The 16,621-nt window shown below is 28.7% G+C and overlaps 2 protein-coding genes and 1 long non-coding RNA gene across 7 annotated transcripts; 1 reads left to right on the plus strand and 2 right to left on the minus strand.

Annotated features, from left to right (window-relative positions):
- Window positions 1-6,101: 6,101 nt before the first annotated feature.
- On the plus strand, window positions 6,102-8,307 carry LOC112708469 (MATH domain and coiled-coil domain-containing protein At1g31390-like). The gene is made up of 5 exons (XM_072201753.1): window positions 6,102-6,267; window positions 6,363-6,489; window positions 6,573-6,742; window positions 7,593-7,750; window positions 8,029-8,307. The coding sequence occupies exons 1-4, from the start codon at window positions 6,252-6,254 to the stop codon at window positions 7,595-7,597; spliced, it is 318 nt and encodes a 105-aa protein (XP_072057854.1). The 5' UTR covers window positions 6,102-6,251; the 3' UTR covers window positions 7,598-7,750; window positions 8,029-8,307.
- A 1,011-nt stretch (window positions 8,308-9,318) lies between these two features.
- LOC140174909 (uncharacterized) lies at window positions 9,319-10,567 on the minus strand. Of its 2 annotated transcripts, none has more exons than XR_011865052.1 (3): window positions 10,439-10,567; window positions 10,227-10,306; window positions 9,319-9,641 (listed from the first exon to the last, which is right to left on the minus strand). It is a non-coding gene; the product is annotated as an uncharacterized lncRNA (long non-coding RNA). The 2 variants fall into 2 exon arrangements; XR_011865051.1 differs by having other exon boundaries at window positions 10,227-10,318.
- A 739-nt stretch (window positions 10,568-11,306) lies between these two features.
- Window positions 11,307-14,713, minus strand: LOC112707775 (large ribosomal subunit protein bL28c). 4 transcript variants are annotated; one of them, XM_025759717.2, is made up of 4 exons: window positions 14,412-14,713; window positions 13,270-13,416; window positions 13,050-13,160; window positions 11,307-11,765 (listed from the first exon to the last, which is right to left on the minus strand). In XM_025759717.2, the coding sequence occupies exons 2-4, from the start codon at window positions 13,367-13,369 to the stop codon at window positions 11,533-11,535; spliced, it is 444 nt and encodes a 147-aa protein (XP_025615502.1). In that variant the 5' UTR covers window positions 13,370-13,416; window positions 14,412-14,713; the 3' UTR covers window positions 11,307-11,532. The 4 variants fall into 4 exon arrangements, with proteins under 4 accessions (XP_025615502.1, XP_025615504.1, XP_025615503.1 ...); XM_025759719.2 differs by having other exon boundaries at window positions 13,270-13,500; XM_025759718.2 differs by having other exon boundaries at window positions 13,270-13,425; window positions 14,412-14,710.
- Window positions 14,714-16,621: the final 1,908 nt, after the last annotated feature.

Genomic DNA, 16,621 nt, shown 5'->3' on the forward strand with positions numbered 1-16,621 from the left:
ACTGCAGGGTCGACCTCTGAACCATGTAAACTTGTGGTCAGTAATCGGCAAGTCCACCAAACACATGTCATGTATCCAATTCTTGAAATCTTTCGCCGACAAGGATAATCTATCAGTACCTCATCATTCATCCACCTGTATAATCTCATTAAAGTCTCCCATGAAACAACAGGAAATCTGACATAAACTAGCTATGTAACTCAACTCCTCCCACACAACAAGCTTCTCATCTCTAGCGTGTGCACCATAAACCAAAATAAAAGAACAATTAAAATTATGCTTCAACAATTTCCCTTCAACACACAATCGTCTCTCACCTTTATAACTATTTCTTATTTTAAAAAACTCATCATCCCATATTAACAATAATCCACCAGATGCAACATCAGACTCAACATAATCCCACCCCACACAGCCCTTCTGAAGGTTACAGAAGGCTTAGAGAAGGGGGGTTGAATCTATGACCTTCTTTTGCTTTAATGAATTAAGTATTTTATATCAAACTTTCAATAAAAATCTATTTAAACTGTGAAGCGAAAATTTTATGAGACGATTTCATTTTGTCTCATAAATATCAAAAAATAGAACTTAGAGAAAGAGAAGAAAATTGGCACAGGCATGTATCCTGGTTCAGTTACCTTGTTAATGCAACCTACATCCAGTATCCACCACAACAGTGGTGGAATTTTCACTATAATTAAAGTATTACATACACCAATTTTCTTGGATTCACACAATCCCAACAAGACACACAAGTTTCTTCCTAAACTTGACTTGGTTATGCTAATACCTAACTCTTTACACTAAGTGCTTACCCAACTTAGCAAGGGAGCACCACACAGTAGGTACTTGACACTAGACAAAATACAACCAAAAGAAATCAGAAATTACTCTTGGCTTTTCTCTCAAGTGTTTCATTCAACCTTTTTCACTCTTAGACTTTTTCACAATTTCTCTCTTTCAGCCTTTTACCTCTCAAAGAACATATAGAAAGATATACATTGAAACTGAAATACAAAACAGTAAAATATGAAGGAGATTAATGTATTAATAGCCTCTGTTGCTATAAGTTGAACCAGATTCAGCTAACTGTGATTAAGTTCTTCATCTTGGCGGAATGCTTCTTTCACTTAGAAAACACTGTCCAAAAATGTTGAACTCTTCTTAGGGAAGCTCTCAAACAAAGACAGATTCTGGTTCTCTCTTCTTGTCCAACACTGAGAAGCAATTTTCTTTTTGTACCTTGTGCTGAGAGCTAGATAGGGTTTCTCTCAAGTCAACTCCTTGAATTTTGAGATCTAAAAAATCGTGTCTCTTTTTTCTTCAATCATCTCCAAAATTAGAGATTTTGAAATTGATTCATTTGCTTTGACCGAAGTCCACAGAGCATTAGAAAGATGCCTTCTCAGTGACAATCCTAAATCCACACCTTTGATAAGGTGCTTGGCTCCAAGTAACACTTTGAGCCATTAATTTAAAGTAGAACTAATCCATCACCAGTTTCTTCTTCTTTCCAGAAATGGTGTTGCAGAGAGTAGGAGAAGGAGTGAAGAAATCAACTTGCATGCAAATGAAAATTATTTATCTTTAACCTTTGATTTTGCTTAACATGTTTTGATTAGTGTGATATGACCTTGCTTTCATGATGAAACTTTCTTTTTCTTTCTTCTCTGGTGAAAGAACCAGGAAAAAGAAACTCTCTTTCTTTCCACCAGAATCTGACTGAAGCAAGAAATGTGAATGTTGGCTTCAACTTGGATGAATTGCATTGGACTTGAAGTTTCTTGTCAATTCATTCGGTCCAATAGATATGTTTGTTACTTTTACTTGGGCTTCGATTGAAGATATGGGACAGCTTTTCTTTCCTTGTTCCTTTTTGTCTGGACTGCTTTATTTATTTGGCCTGCATCACTAAATAAAACAATCAAAACTAATTGAGTGTTTAACCCATTAAATCAACGTTTGTCATCATCATTTAAGTTAGTTAATTCCTTAACTCAATACATTCTCCCAAATTTTTTAAACATCAAATCTAGTCACTAACTGTCTTTAGTCTCCACCAAACCTAACATGTTTAATCTATATTTTTTCTTCAAGTCCTATACCATCCTCGATTTTTTGTCAGTCTTCAACCCCCTAACATTTCAAGAACTAAAAATAATTTTAATAAATTATTACACACTTTTTTATGAATTTTGGGTTTGCTCCGTCTAATTTTTGCTTTCTATTTCGTCAACCTTTTTTTTGAGCAATTTCTTCATTTTGTTACTGAAGAATTGCCATAATGTCATCTTTTTCGTTGTATAGCTCTGCTCCTGACTCCCTTACTAAATCCCAAGTCATTTTGTTTTCTATATCAGTTGCTCATCCAATATTAAATCCTCATTGTCACTGGCTTCATCCTCATTGGCATGTGTTGTGTCCCCCAAATTGTTATCATCATCGTCGTAGCCTTCTTCGTCATTAAGTACTGAAATATTTCTGTGTCTATATTAACAATTTCTTAATTAACGTCGCCACTATGCTTAGAGTCATCACCTTCATTGTGTCCGTTATTAAACCCCTCTTCCGCGCCTTCATCCTCTTGTAACCCAACAGCTCCTCCATCATGTTTTAATACACTGCAACTCGTCGCCCCTACCGCACGTCTCTGCTGTCTCTATTATACATCTAAGTCTTTTTGTTAATTAAGTTGGTTTAACATAACAAAAATCAGTTATGACTAATATTATTTCAAATCTTATTGTTTAACTTGTTTGAACTTGATTTTTAAAAAGATTTAGATATATAGTATTTTTCATACGATTAGGTCACATGAAAAAAAAAAGTGGACAAAAATTAAGATATAAATAGTTTGAAATAAAAAATTAAGGTCCAGGATAGTTAATATGTTTTCTACAATGAATTGAGTAGAAATTACAAAAGATTAATGTCAATTAGAGTTATAAAATAATAAGATATGTATTCAAAATTTAAGAGGAAAAGGACGTAGAATATTAAATTCATTTATTATGAATTGTTATGAATTATTGTAAAATTAAATTGAATTTTAAATTTTTAATATAGTGATAATTTTTTATTTAACATACATGTTAATTTTAAAAGGAAAGTTAATTAATCGGGTATGAAAAGCATAAAAATTTTTTTGGTGGAACAAATTTATGGTGTTCTATGAAAATTTATAGTTAGGATTTAGAGATATGGTGTTCTGTAAAATTTTTTTGTGACAATGATGTCAAAAAGTTAATAAAATGTAAAATATTATATTAAAATGTAATAAATTTTAAAAATGATTGTAAAATGTAATATGTCATGATGTAAATGTTAACAAAATAATGTGTGACATCTTGGACGAAAATATTTTAGACTGATAAAAAATATTTGTAATTTTGAATTATAATATTTAATTTAAAAGGACGATGCAAAAATCATATATTATTAGAAAGGAATTGTTTTTTACTGGCAATAGAAATTTGTGCTGAACGTCATTTTTTGTTAGTGTGAAAAATTTATATTTTTCAAAATCTCAGAAAAGCCATGTGATCTGTATTGTATGTGATGGGAGGATAGGAAAGAATATTTTTATAAAAAAAATTACTTTTTAAAAAAAATCTTTCTTCTTTTAACTTTTTTTAAATACTATTATATATTTCTAAAAAATATTATTTTTTAAGTCATTATTTTTTTTTTCATGAAGAAAATTACCTTTTTATCTATATTGAGGCAACAATGATCCAATACTGTTTAAAACTAACAATGATCCAATTTTGAACTGTGGAATCCAGTACTGAACTACTTGCCACCAAAAACAAATGGTTGTACCAATAATCAAGATACCAAAAAGAATATGTTGCTTGGATGAACTTTTTGTATTCCTTCTATTCCCATATGCTATTGGAACAAAAATATGGGTTAATTGGATTGTCCATTTTTATTTTTATTGGATTGTCCATTTTTATTTTTATTTTTAATAAAAATAAAAATAAAAATAAAATATAAAAATATATTTGGTTGAATATTTTAATATTATTTTTAATAAAAATGTTTTTAAAATAGAGTAAAAAATTAAAAATAATATTTTTTCGTTTTTAGTTTAAAAAATAAAAATATTTTTAATTTAAAACATGGTGTTTTCAGTTGTGGTAGCTCTATTCTTTTTATATTTCACCTATCAAAACAAAATTCTCACTCACTAACTCCAATTCTGGTAGCTCTCTTTCATTTTTTTCTACTAGTTTTTTTTATTCTCTCCCTTTCATTTAAAGGTAAAAGAGCTTTTTAAAAAATCTTTTTGCAGTGCTTGAAAATTTTTGCTATTTTATTTTTTGTATTAAATTTGAATATTAAATAGTGTAAAATTTGAGTTTTAATTTATTTTGTTATATTTAGCTATTTTTATAGAATTTCAAACTCTTTTTTGTTCTCTGTCTTCAACGTCTTTCAATTTTTTTGTATTTTTCTAAATTTTTTATGCTAGCATATTTTTTCAATTTGATAAAAAATATATTAATTTTTTTGCTAATGTATTTTCTACTTCTTGCATTTTTGGTGTAGTTTCTTTTATTCAAAGCTCCTGTTATAAAAGTAAATTCAACGATATTTGACAAAAAAAGTAAAAAATTCATTGTATTTATATTCGATATAAAGACTCATTTATATTCTTATTCAATAGAATCTCCTCTTTTTTTTACCGTACTCTTAATTTGTCTATTTTATTTATTTTTGACTTATATTTTATATTTATCTTTTAATATTAATACAATTTATTTTTATATTTAAAATATTAGTTTTAAATATTTTTCATTTTAAAATGTTCCTTTTACAGTATTTTTTAAATATTATAATCGTCTCTTCTTTAACAAAATAAAAAAATTATTTGTTATGAACCAACCAAACATATTTTATTATTTTTAACATTTGAAAATATATTATCTTTTTACAAATCAATCCCATTTTTTAAAATATGAAAAATTGAAAATAAAAATTATTTTTAAAAAATAAAAATAAAAAATAAAAATAAAAAATATTTTCACAAATTAATCAACTCCTTAGATGTCATCATTTAATGTTTTTTGGAATCAAATAATTTTTTATTATTTTAGAGTTGCATATTCCAAAAAAGTCTAACCCAATACAAACATTTTAAATGGATATAGTATGGTTTAGTTTACTAATATATTTCTAGAAAAACGGTCCCTATTTTCCGTGTTCTTTGTAGTGGACATAAATGAATTTGCATTTTAGAAAAAGAAAACAGAAAAAATATAAGAATAAACTATCAAAAATACATTAGAATTATCTAAGCGCTGATAAAAGTATTTTCAAATTTTAATATTTTTAAATAATTTAAAAATATGTTAAAAATATCCAACCATAATTAAAGATTTATTTTGTTAACGAAAAAACATATCATATTTCACTTGCCAATATCAAAGTCTCACTCACTATATAAAAAGCTTTATTTATCAATAACAAATTTTAAAAATATTTTGTTAGTAATAAAATAATTCAAGTGTATTTTTTATAATTTATCCTAACAACAAATAACGAAGAAACAGCTAAAAACAAAGGCACACTATAATTCAAAGAGAATTTCAATAGTATTACTTGTTGCTAAGAAAAGAATATTCATGAACAGAAAACAAACCATCCTTGGTAATTCAAAACTTAAATCTTTGAATTCCCAAGACAATTCTCATGTTTAGGACAAACCTCATTTATTGATTATGCTCTCCAAGATTTCTTGGTAAACAAGTTGAAGTAGAGAATATTCATAAAAGGCTAAGCAATAATTCTCTACATTAAGATAGCATATCACATTTATCATTCAACATACAACATTACAATTTGAAGCAGAGAATATTCATAAACCAGAAGCAATTCTCTGTTTGAAAATAAAAAATACTATATATACATTAAAAATCAATTACTAAATCAACTATCATATATTTGTGTATAAATATATATATATTATTTAATTTATTTTTAATATATATTTTATACGATTAATTGGTTTGCTAGCTAATATATTGGATACATGCAGTAGAATTTTTTAAATATAATACATATATAAGTACTTCTTAAAAAATTTATAAAAAAAATTCCCTGTGCAAGAATGCTAAAAGTAGGAATAATTTTGTGTCTTGTACTGAGCTAAAGCAACATTCTTCAAGCATAGTATATGAAAATAAAATAAAATTTTTCTATCCATATATATAAGAAATAATTCATTTACAAACTTGTGTTTCACCATGGATTTCCAAGATGGTTAGTTTGTCCCTTTATGTCTCTTCAATATATGCATGTAATTAGTTTTATACTAGTGAGAAGAATATAATGGATTTATATGTAATGTATTGCAGGCATTTCAAGATTCATATCAAATTCTCCACCAGCTCATTACTTAGTAAAAATCCAATTCTCATTTCTCACAAATAATTCCATAGAAAGATATGAATCAGGGATATTTGAAGCTGGAGGCTATAAGTGGTATATATATATAATTATTTTTATTTCTAAATGAATTCATGTGTTAATATATATACAAGCAATAATAATGAAATATATGATAGGAACTTGATTCTATATCCAAGTGGAAACAAGGGCAAGAATGTCAAAGACCACATTTCACTATACTTGGCATTGGAGGGAACAAGTTCATTTAATCCTGACTGGGAAATCTGTGTCAATCTTCGTTTCTTTGTGCTTGATCAAAACAATCACAACTACTTAGTCACCCAAGGTATTTAAAGGTTTTACCCCCTTTTTTTTGGGTCCATTTTTTTGGATTTGGATCCACTAAATTTTGAATTTCACTTTAGAGAGTAAAGTGTGATCTTCTACCATTGAATAGTTTCTCTTTCATATTTATTCTTGGTCTTACCTATTTATTCTTGGTCCCACCTATAAAATCTTGGAGTAACCTAAAAAATATAAAAAAATAGAAACCCACTTTTTAAGATAACCAACATTAGTTAACATTTTTTTAATTGTAAAATTATCTTTTTAACTTTTATTTTTGGAAAATTTTGAGTTTAGGGTTAGAATTTAGGATATATAATAATTTAAAATTTAGTGTTTAGAATTTAAACTTTATAATTTAGGATTTAAAATTTAAAAAATTTGACTGAAAATATTAACTTTCTAATTGAACTCAAAATTGCCGAATTAATAAAATTACTAATTAGGAGAGAAAATACATAGGATTTTATAAAATATGTTGACATTTTGTACTTTTGTTAGTAAAACACAAAATTATTGAATAATAGAACTTGTTGAAACCAGATTTTGTAATTCGTATTTTTTTTCTGTATTAACCAAATTGTTACACTTATTTCAAATATCAAATTATCACACTAGTTTTCTAAGGACTAATTTAAAGTTTTATTTTATTTTCAACCGAAATACATCAAATACAAAATAAAAGAAAAAGAAATTATTTAATGTACAAATATTTTGCATTATGCAAAATCAACCTCTAAATTTATTTATTTATCAACCATGCTAGGTATAAACTAAACTTAACTACCAAAATCAATCATTAATATAAAATACATTTTAAAATATAAATATTGAATTTTTTTTTTTCACAGGATAATGAAACTTTATCCCAAAGGACAAGGAAGTGGATATCTTTCTTTGTACATAGCCTTAGCTGACCCAACAAGCCTTCTTTCAAGATCCAAAATATATGCACAAATAACACTGCGCATCCTTGATCAGAAACAGAGTAATGACTGGTTTGGGAAAGGTAAAGCATATAAGGTGGTTATTTTTATGGGAAGCATTCCACCATGAGAAATAATGCTAGTCACACAAAATGGTATTTAAAGTTTTGGAATTTTGGAGAAAATAATTGAAAGAATAATATTGTGCACTTTTACTAATTTAAATAATTGGTGCAATTGAAATTTTGGAGACTATTTTAATATATCCGATTAATTTAAAAGATTATTTTAGAGTTTAATTAAAAATTTCTTACATTTTCAAATAATAACTAAATAAAAACTTATTTACCCCTTATTGCAGGTAATTACTGGGTTAGTGGGTCAAGTGGTGAAATTGGTTATCACAGATTCATGTTGCTTAATAATTTCACTAGCCAATACAATGGGTATCTAGTGAAAGATAGTTCTTTACTAGAAGCAGAGGTTACAATTCTTGGTGTGGTTGATGCATTGTTCTAACACCAATTGTTCAATGTATTCTAACACATAACACTAGTGTTGTAAGTCTCAAATGCTTTCTGTGGTACAAATATTATTGTATTTAAATTGCATTGTATATATAAATAGAAACTTTAATATCTCCTGCTTGAAAGTGTTCTAATATGAAAATTAATAAGGATGTGTTGCATTTAGCATTATCTTTAACTTGTACATAAATGCGTTGTATATATATAAATGCGTTGGTGACGGCGCAACAGAAAAGGGAGAGTGAAGCCTTTCCGGTTGCAGTAAAAGAAGAGAAAGGTGAAAGGTGTGAGACCAAATTTTTTGTGGATAAATAGAGTGAAATATTTTTAGAAATGTGAGTTAAGATATATTGTTAAATTACTAAACTAAAAAAATTAAATTGATGACTAAAAATGATGAGCAAAAATAATTGCATTTCTCAAGTCATTTTTATCCGTTATAAGATTAGATATTTGAATTATAAAAATATTTTAGAAAATAGTCATATCATTTATTACTTTAGGTTGGCGAAGTTTATTTAGGCTTGTTCACCTAATACAATTGATAAGAAAAATTCGTTCGGTGATTAATGACAAATATTACAGGTGAAGGAAATAAGACTTAAAAAGCATATCACTCATACATTTTTTTTTATAATAAATAATATTTAGACACATTCTTCTAACCTTCAATATGCGTTGTTTTTGTTTTATTAATTAAAAATAATCTAAATATATAATTAACCAATAAAAATTATTTATGATGGCAAGATATATAGATGCTAAATAAATGGTACAAATTAAAGTAACTATTATTTATGATGAATCGCTACAAGAATGTTTAAGAAAATCGACCATTTAAAAAGATCCTGTAGAGTAGAAATTAAAGAAATCATCAATTATATGTTTAGAAAGAAGAGGATCAAAATTTTCCTAGCTACTCAATATTCATAATAAGCCATTTGTTAACAATTACGTGTATCAAATTATGGATTATTCTATAAGATGGTTTGAAAGTTTGGTTTAAAATTTTTCGTATTCTGAATTCAACTATGAAATTAATTATTTTTAATTAATTTTTAAAATTTTTTTTATTCCTAAATCATAAATTCTAAATTCTTATCAATGCACTCAAGAATTAATAGTTTTGCTTAAAGATCTCTGTTATTCAAACATGCATATAGACCTTGCATAGCTTGGATTGCATTCCGGTAGAATGTAATCAGTGGTTTCTGTCCAGTTTCCTTCCTGCACAAAAGAGGACCACAAATAGAAACCTTAACTTGAATGAGGAAAGTGCAAGTCATAGACTCAATTGTAATTCTATCATGAAATGACCAAGAAAGTAGAGTTTTCTCCATTTTCAGGGTGAGTAACATCTGCTCCAAATATTATAGTTGGTATGTCACTAACTAATGGTGTTCTGCAGCTTGCTGCATCAACAAGCACAGTGTTTTCTACTTCCCATCTGCATAAAAAAGAATCAGTTGTAAGTATTCCATAGAAGTGAGAGTAACTTCGACATATATCTGTAGAGTAAGGATGCCTACATTGGCCTAACACAGCAGCGTTTTGGAAAAATAATAATAATAATAATAATAATAATAATAATAATAATAATAAAAATAAAATGACATGAATACAAATGGAATAATAAAGGGCATAATGTTGATTAGGCTAACAACTTGCAACCATGAATATGAATTTCTGGGGGGAAAAAACGAGCTTGTCCATTCAATAGTGGAAAAAGCAAACAAGGACAGAGAATTGTCTAAGAAATAACAGAGTGAAAGTAGACTACAAATTTTGCTCAGGGAAGTGTTATTGCATGTGACAGATATTTGAGTGAAAACAAACCTTCACATTGATTTTCAAAGACAGATTAGCCAAATACTGCTTAGTGATCTTGAGAAATCAAACCAAGGTCAGTTTCACAAATTCTCGAGACTTGAAAATAGAAGATTTTATGCGAATGTTGACAATTTTCAACTGAAGCAAAGAGCAATCATTTATGATACAAAAATCTACGTTCATTATCAACAATGTGATTTACCATAGAGAGAACCATTGTTGTCAGGTAATATTGCCAACAAAAGCTCCAATCCCTTTCCTTTCATTTTGGTTGTTGATTACCTGGTAAACATGCTATTGAGCATTGTATATATGGGGATAACAGGTTCCGGATTAAACTCCTACAAAGATGAAAAAACAACAGGAAATTTTTCTCATCGCGCCAAACAACAAATAGAACAGAAGGAAAAGTACCATTCCAGATACTTGACACATTTGAGCAAGCTCATTACAAAATGGGCAGCCAACACTGTCTTGCACGCTCCATGAAAATTTTATGCATGCCCACCGACTAACTAACGGTCATGCCATTAATCATTTTCTGCATATTTTAGTAATAGTATACAAAATACCATGTTAAAAGCTATCACTTAAAAACTCTAGGTCAAACAAGAAGAGAATATAATAACAACTGACGTGGATGACAGAATTCAGCACAAAACAAGGTAGAACAGTTGAATTTTGCCACAACTTGAGAACATATAAATGGTATCAATGTATACAATACCTTGTTCATCATATTTCATTGACCAACTTGAGGTAAACAACTCTTTTCTTCCCCACTTCCATGATATTTAAGCTGCAAACAAAAGTGCAACAGATCAATAGTTGTAGCAAAAAAGAAGAGATTCTACTTTCAGCAACTCATATTTTTGGAGGAGGAGCACATTACCCAAGGGGCAGGAAGAATTCTTGCTTCAACAGAAGCTAGCTTTTCACTTTTTATTCCAAATTCCTTTGCATAAGGATCCTGATCATAAGCATTATGCCGAATGGTCTGCTTGTAAATAAATTGAAATCTTGATATGATGGCCGAACATGTTATGCAGCTCCCAATATAATGTACATGTATATGTGTTGTGTTTCTGTCTGAACAAGTATCTTAATATATTTCATCTGCGAAAGTATATCTTGTCATAGTTGATTGTACCTTTCCCTTGTCAATTCCATAGATGTAACACCTCCATTATCAGCAAATGGAATTTACCATTGTTTGAAACCCTTTTACAGTGATATTAGCCCTAAATGATTTTAACAGTATAGGAGTAGATGATATTAGCCCTTGGTAAGAAGACTCATTTGTGTAGCTTAAATTAAAAATGTGCAGGAATTACAAGAGGCATATCAATTCTCAAGATATTCCGTTTGTGCTTCTCACAATATCTTCTTTCAACCATTGCTAGAATCATTCATAGTTTCTAAAAGTAACATTAAAAACAAAATCAACAAATAATATCAACGAACTTGAATTTGTTCTTTCATACAACTACATCCATAATCAGGTGGTCTTATTTCTTCCGGAGGTCAATTCCAGCTTTCTTCGCGACTGCATCGAGTCCATTCTTCTCTATGGTTTTCAATGCCTTGGTTGATAACCGAAGCTTTACATAGCGCTTCCCGGCTTCCCACCAGATCCTCTTGTACTGCAGGTTTACAAACTGCAGTTTCTTTGTCTTGTGGTTTGAGAAAGATACTTTGTTGGCCTTGTTTGCTTTCTTTCCAGTGAAGGGACAAACTCTCCCTGAATAAAAAAGATAAAAAAGTAAATAATAATAACAATAATAATAATCAAATCAAATAAAAAATAAGATAATAGAATAATCAATCTCTGTCAAGTGTCAATAAAACATAACAGATTCCAATTAGGTTTCTCCGCCACTAATGATAATCTAACTTGCCATCAATGAGTAACATCCATATTAGCATATTGTTAGCCATGCATGTCATCCTCTTAAAAAAAATGAAGACTGTAGAACTATAGCATATGTCGCTCTTAAGATCAGGCTGAAGCTCGAGTAAATATCAGTGTTAGTTTCTTGAGTCCAGGAAAAGTGAAATTGTAATATATAGTAATTGTCCAGCCACAAGACAATATACGAAGAAGCTTCAAAATCACAGTTGGTAGCTTCAGCATCACTTTTTTCTATTTCCAATTTCTAATGATCTGATCAAACAATTAACACAAGCTTCAACTAAAAAAAAAGCGGTGGTCTTCCTTCAATATACATACAATATCGCATGATCACGTGGAAGTTATCGGTTTATGGGTTGTGTAGTCTTTATAATAACTCAAGTGTTGTGGTAGCCATTCAAATCACTACCTTTAACAGCCTGGTGCAGGACACAACATTTTTGTAATCACCTACTCATAGCTAAACACAAAATATAGTAATTAGGGAGTAATTAACTATTTGGTAAACCTCCCTTAGTTACTTTTGGCCATGTCAACGATTGATTTTCACTTCGTTAGCTGCTTAAACAAGGCTGTTCTTTTGGCAGAGTGCAAACTCATAATGGATGAATCAAGCAGAGATACTTGGAGACTTTGTAGCATCGAACAGGTTGAAGAACTCAAATGCTTGGCTAAAATCATGACAGCATATGGGTATCCACCATCTTAATCTTTCTTCCAGATCCAGTTGTCCATCCATCAATATTTCCAGTATCAGGAACCATCAAAATGAATAAGATACATCCTGGGTGAATAAATGTGTTAATGTGTACTCGTCCAATCATGTGACCAAGAAGGAGATTTCACAAGTCAGAGTCCTTCAACTGATAACGATTGGGTAGTTTTACTTTTAGTAATGGTGGTTTAAGGGTCAGTGAAGTGCAGGAGAAGGCATTTGGAAATTTCACTATTGAAACGCAACATATGATGTTAAAAAGGTTGGAATATGAAACTTGTAATTGATGTCTCACCTCTCAAGTATCTAGTATGAAGTTAATTAGAGATGGTGCATGGCAGCTAGCAAACAATGAAAGATAAAAAATAGAAATTGAGGGATAAGGGTAGAGGAGTTACGAGCAAGAGGCTGCAAAGGTAAGAACTTTGGAGAGGGCGCAAGAAGGGGCGTAGGAGAAGGGTGGTACGAAATTTTAATGCCGCTGAGGTGGGAAGTGACGAAGGCAAGCTCTGAAAGAAAGAAAATGCACAGGAAGCATAATAAATTATTAGTTTGGACTTTGGAGTTCAAATTATGTTAATTGAATATAAATAAATAAGGAAATGGAGTTGCACTTGCCTGGATGAAAGAGATTGGATGAAGAGGTTTTTGTTTTCGGAGGCTTCAATTTGAGGGGAAAGGTGGATACCAGTGAACAACCTGCCATTGCCATTGCCATTCTTCTTTCTTATCTCTCGCTCTCCTTCACACAACTCACTTTCGCTCCTATACTTACTAATATAGTTATGAGAACCGAACCGGTAATGAATCCGGTCATACCACCGGATCACTGGTTTAACCGGTGGGTCACTGATTCACCCGATTAACCCGGTTATAATTAAATAAAATATAAAATTATAAAAATAAAATTAAAATCAAAAGTTAAAGTACATGTATTCACAAATGTATTAATAATAATCAAGTATCAATTCTTAGACATAACTAATGATGCAAAAACTAGTCAATAGTACAAAATTCTTTCTCAATTTAAATGAACAAGGAAAAGCAAAAGATAACACAATCCATAATTTACAGCAACAAAAGATTTAGCCAAGTGATTATATACAGCAACAAATTTAGAGCTTGTTTGAAATCCATTTAACATTTGAAAAGAATTCTATTTCCTTTAAGAAAATAATTCATTTCTATTTGAAACTCAATTCCATGATTTGGAATAACTATAATATATTAATAGAATAGCATTCAATTTTGAAGAGTGTGTGAGTGGATTTGGAAATCAGACGGTCTGATTTACAAATCAAAGAAAAATAAGAATTGGAATTTTCAAAGGAATTCAAATAAATCATTTTTAGTTGTTCCAAAACAAGAAAAAGAATTCAATTCTTGAGCGAATTCTAATTCTAAGCATTCCAAACAAGCTCTTAAGGTTCATTGATGATAATCAGCAACAAATTCAACTCTCGGTCATATGTTCAACATCAAATTCAACTTCCAGCAACAAAAAAATTTGCTCAGTGATATATTCAGCATCAAATTCAACTTACAGCAACAAATTCTATTTCTAACAACAAATTCAATAACTTTCAGCAACAAAAACTTTACCTCCAATTCTCCAAATATGATTTACAGCAAAACAAAATTAGCGAAATCATTATTTCAGCAACAAACTCAACTTTGAACAACAAATTGAAGATGTAGTGATGATTTACAGCAATGAAATTGAAAAATAAATAACAGCGCCGAAGGAGGCTGAAGCTCACCTTCCCAGGGACCAACTGACGGCCGAAGCAAAAAGACGACAACGACCACCACCCGAGGGACCAGATACTGGTTCCGTCTGCTTCTGCCTCCAGTGAAGCGAGCGCAGGAAGGCGGCCGCGAGAGAAGCGAGATACCGGAGACGAGAGAGTGAGAGTGAGTGAGCTTGAAGAAGAGAGGTGAGAGGTGGGTGATCAGCATTAGGATAAGGCCATCCGGCCCCGGGGTGCTGTTAAAGGGAAACGACCCCGTTTTCAAATTTTTTTAATTTCAAAAACAAAATCTATATAAAAAAGTATACCACAATGAGATGTAGGTTATGCTATTGTTGTTAATGCTAATGTTAATTTTTTTTAATAAATTATATAGTATTTTTGTTGTTTATATATTACTATTTTTTTTTACAATTTATATTTTTTTAATATTATTTAGTTGTATAATATTATTGAAAATACATATTATTATGATTCATGAAGAATAAAATTAAACAAATTGAATATGGTTTTTAATTATCAAAATATTAATAAAATCTATACTTATATTTTATCTAATAGTTTTATTACTGTATCATAGTATTTAAATATAATCTAAAAAAACAAAAATAAAAGTAACTATTTAAAAAATAAAAATAAAAAATAATTATATAAAATTAGGTGAATAAATTTCAATTGAATATTTTTATTATTTATCGTCTAATTTACGTATAATTTTATTGTTTATAATTATTAAATTATTTTCATAATTTTTTATTTTAAATTGTGATTTATCATCTACTGCTAAGCTACTTGACAAAATTTTAAAGTTTTTTAATTAATTAAATTTAATTTATATAATTATTTAATTAAATTATAAAATAAAATTAAGCACAATTATTATCTATATTAAAACAATATATATCTTTTATATATTTTTTTTGTTGAATAATAATATTATTGGATCATATATAAATTGTAAAATTAAATAAATATATTACACAATATTTTTACAAATTAATTTTTAAATTTAAAATTAATTTACATATTATCTAATATATCCTTAATTAATATATATATAGCATTTTAAATTTATACTATATAATATAATTAATTTAGTTCTTCATGCATGGCATGAGTCTTAATCTAGTGTTATATTAAAATGATAGACAAGCTAGCACTGAGAAAAATAGAATTAAATGTTGTGATAAGAATGGATAAAAATGGAAGATGGATGTCAATTTTTCTATGTTGAGAGGAACAAGTTTTTAGGACGAAACAAAATTAATAAGGTTTGATAAGTAAATTTTGTACGTCTGAGACAAAAAGATTACACACAGAACAATAACAATAATTCTTCTTTTTTATATATATTGTTAATATTTATCTTTTTTTTCTTTATGTTACTACATATATTAAATAAATATACGAATTATTTTTATTATATTAAGTTAATTATATTAGTAAATATTAATACTAAAATTTTTTATTTATATATTTTTATTTTATATTTAGTATATTTTATTTATTTATTTATTTATTTTATAACACTAAATTTTTTTTATAAATTTGCTTAAAAGTTAAAACATTCAGTTTGAGATTGGAATATAGAGGAGGCTAATTGAGTGATCGTAGAAGATAAAGAGCTTTAAAGTTCTCTATTATGTATTATCACGCCACTTTTTCTCTCTCTTACAAAATTGAGTGAACAATGGGATGCTGGGCCTCATGGCATCTGAGGAAAGTGATGACTATGGGGGAGAAGCAGATAGATTAAGAATGAGATAGATTTTGTGAATGAAATTAGGGTTAGAAAAATGCTAATTTAAAATTTTTTTATAATTTTTTAATATTTGGATAATTTTGTCGATCCAAACTTATTTTTTATGAGTAAACTTTAATTTTTTTTTAATTAGATTTGTCAGTATTTAAATTATTTATGGTTAGAAATGATAATTTACTCGTATTTTACCATCATAATAATAGGCATTATAGCATGCAATATATGTATATACACCGTACGCTAAGAGAACACATAAAAAATGTATTGCATATATTGAAGATAGTTTTCTTTTGTTGAATGATTTTAGATCATGGTTAACTTATCATTAAGTACAGACGGTAATATATAGAAGTGCAAGTGGTCATGAATCAAAAGATCTGAAGGTTATTAGTTGTGATTTTAACGAAGTGCGTTAAATGAAAGTCAGTGACAAGTGACAAGTGATTAATGAAGTTTC

The sequence above is a fragment of the Arachis hypogaea genome, chromosome 8, assembly GCF_003086295.3.
Source record: "Arachis hypogaea cultivar Tifrunner chromosome 8, arahy.Tifrunner.gnm2.J5K5, whole genome shotgun sequence".
NCBI lineage: Eukaryota > Viridiplantae > Streptophyta > Magnoliopsida > Fabales > Fabaceae > Arachis > Arachis hypogaea.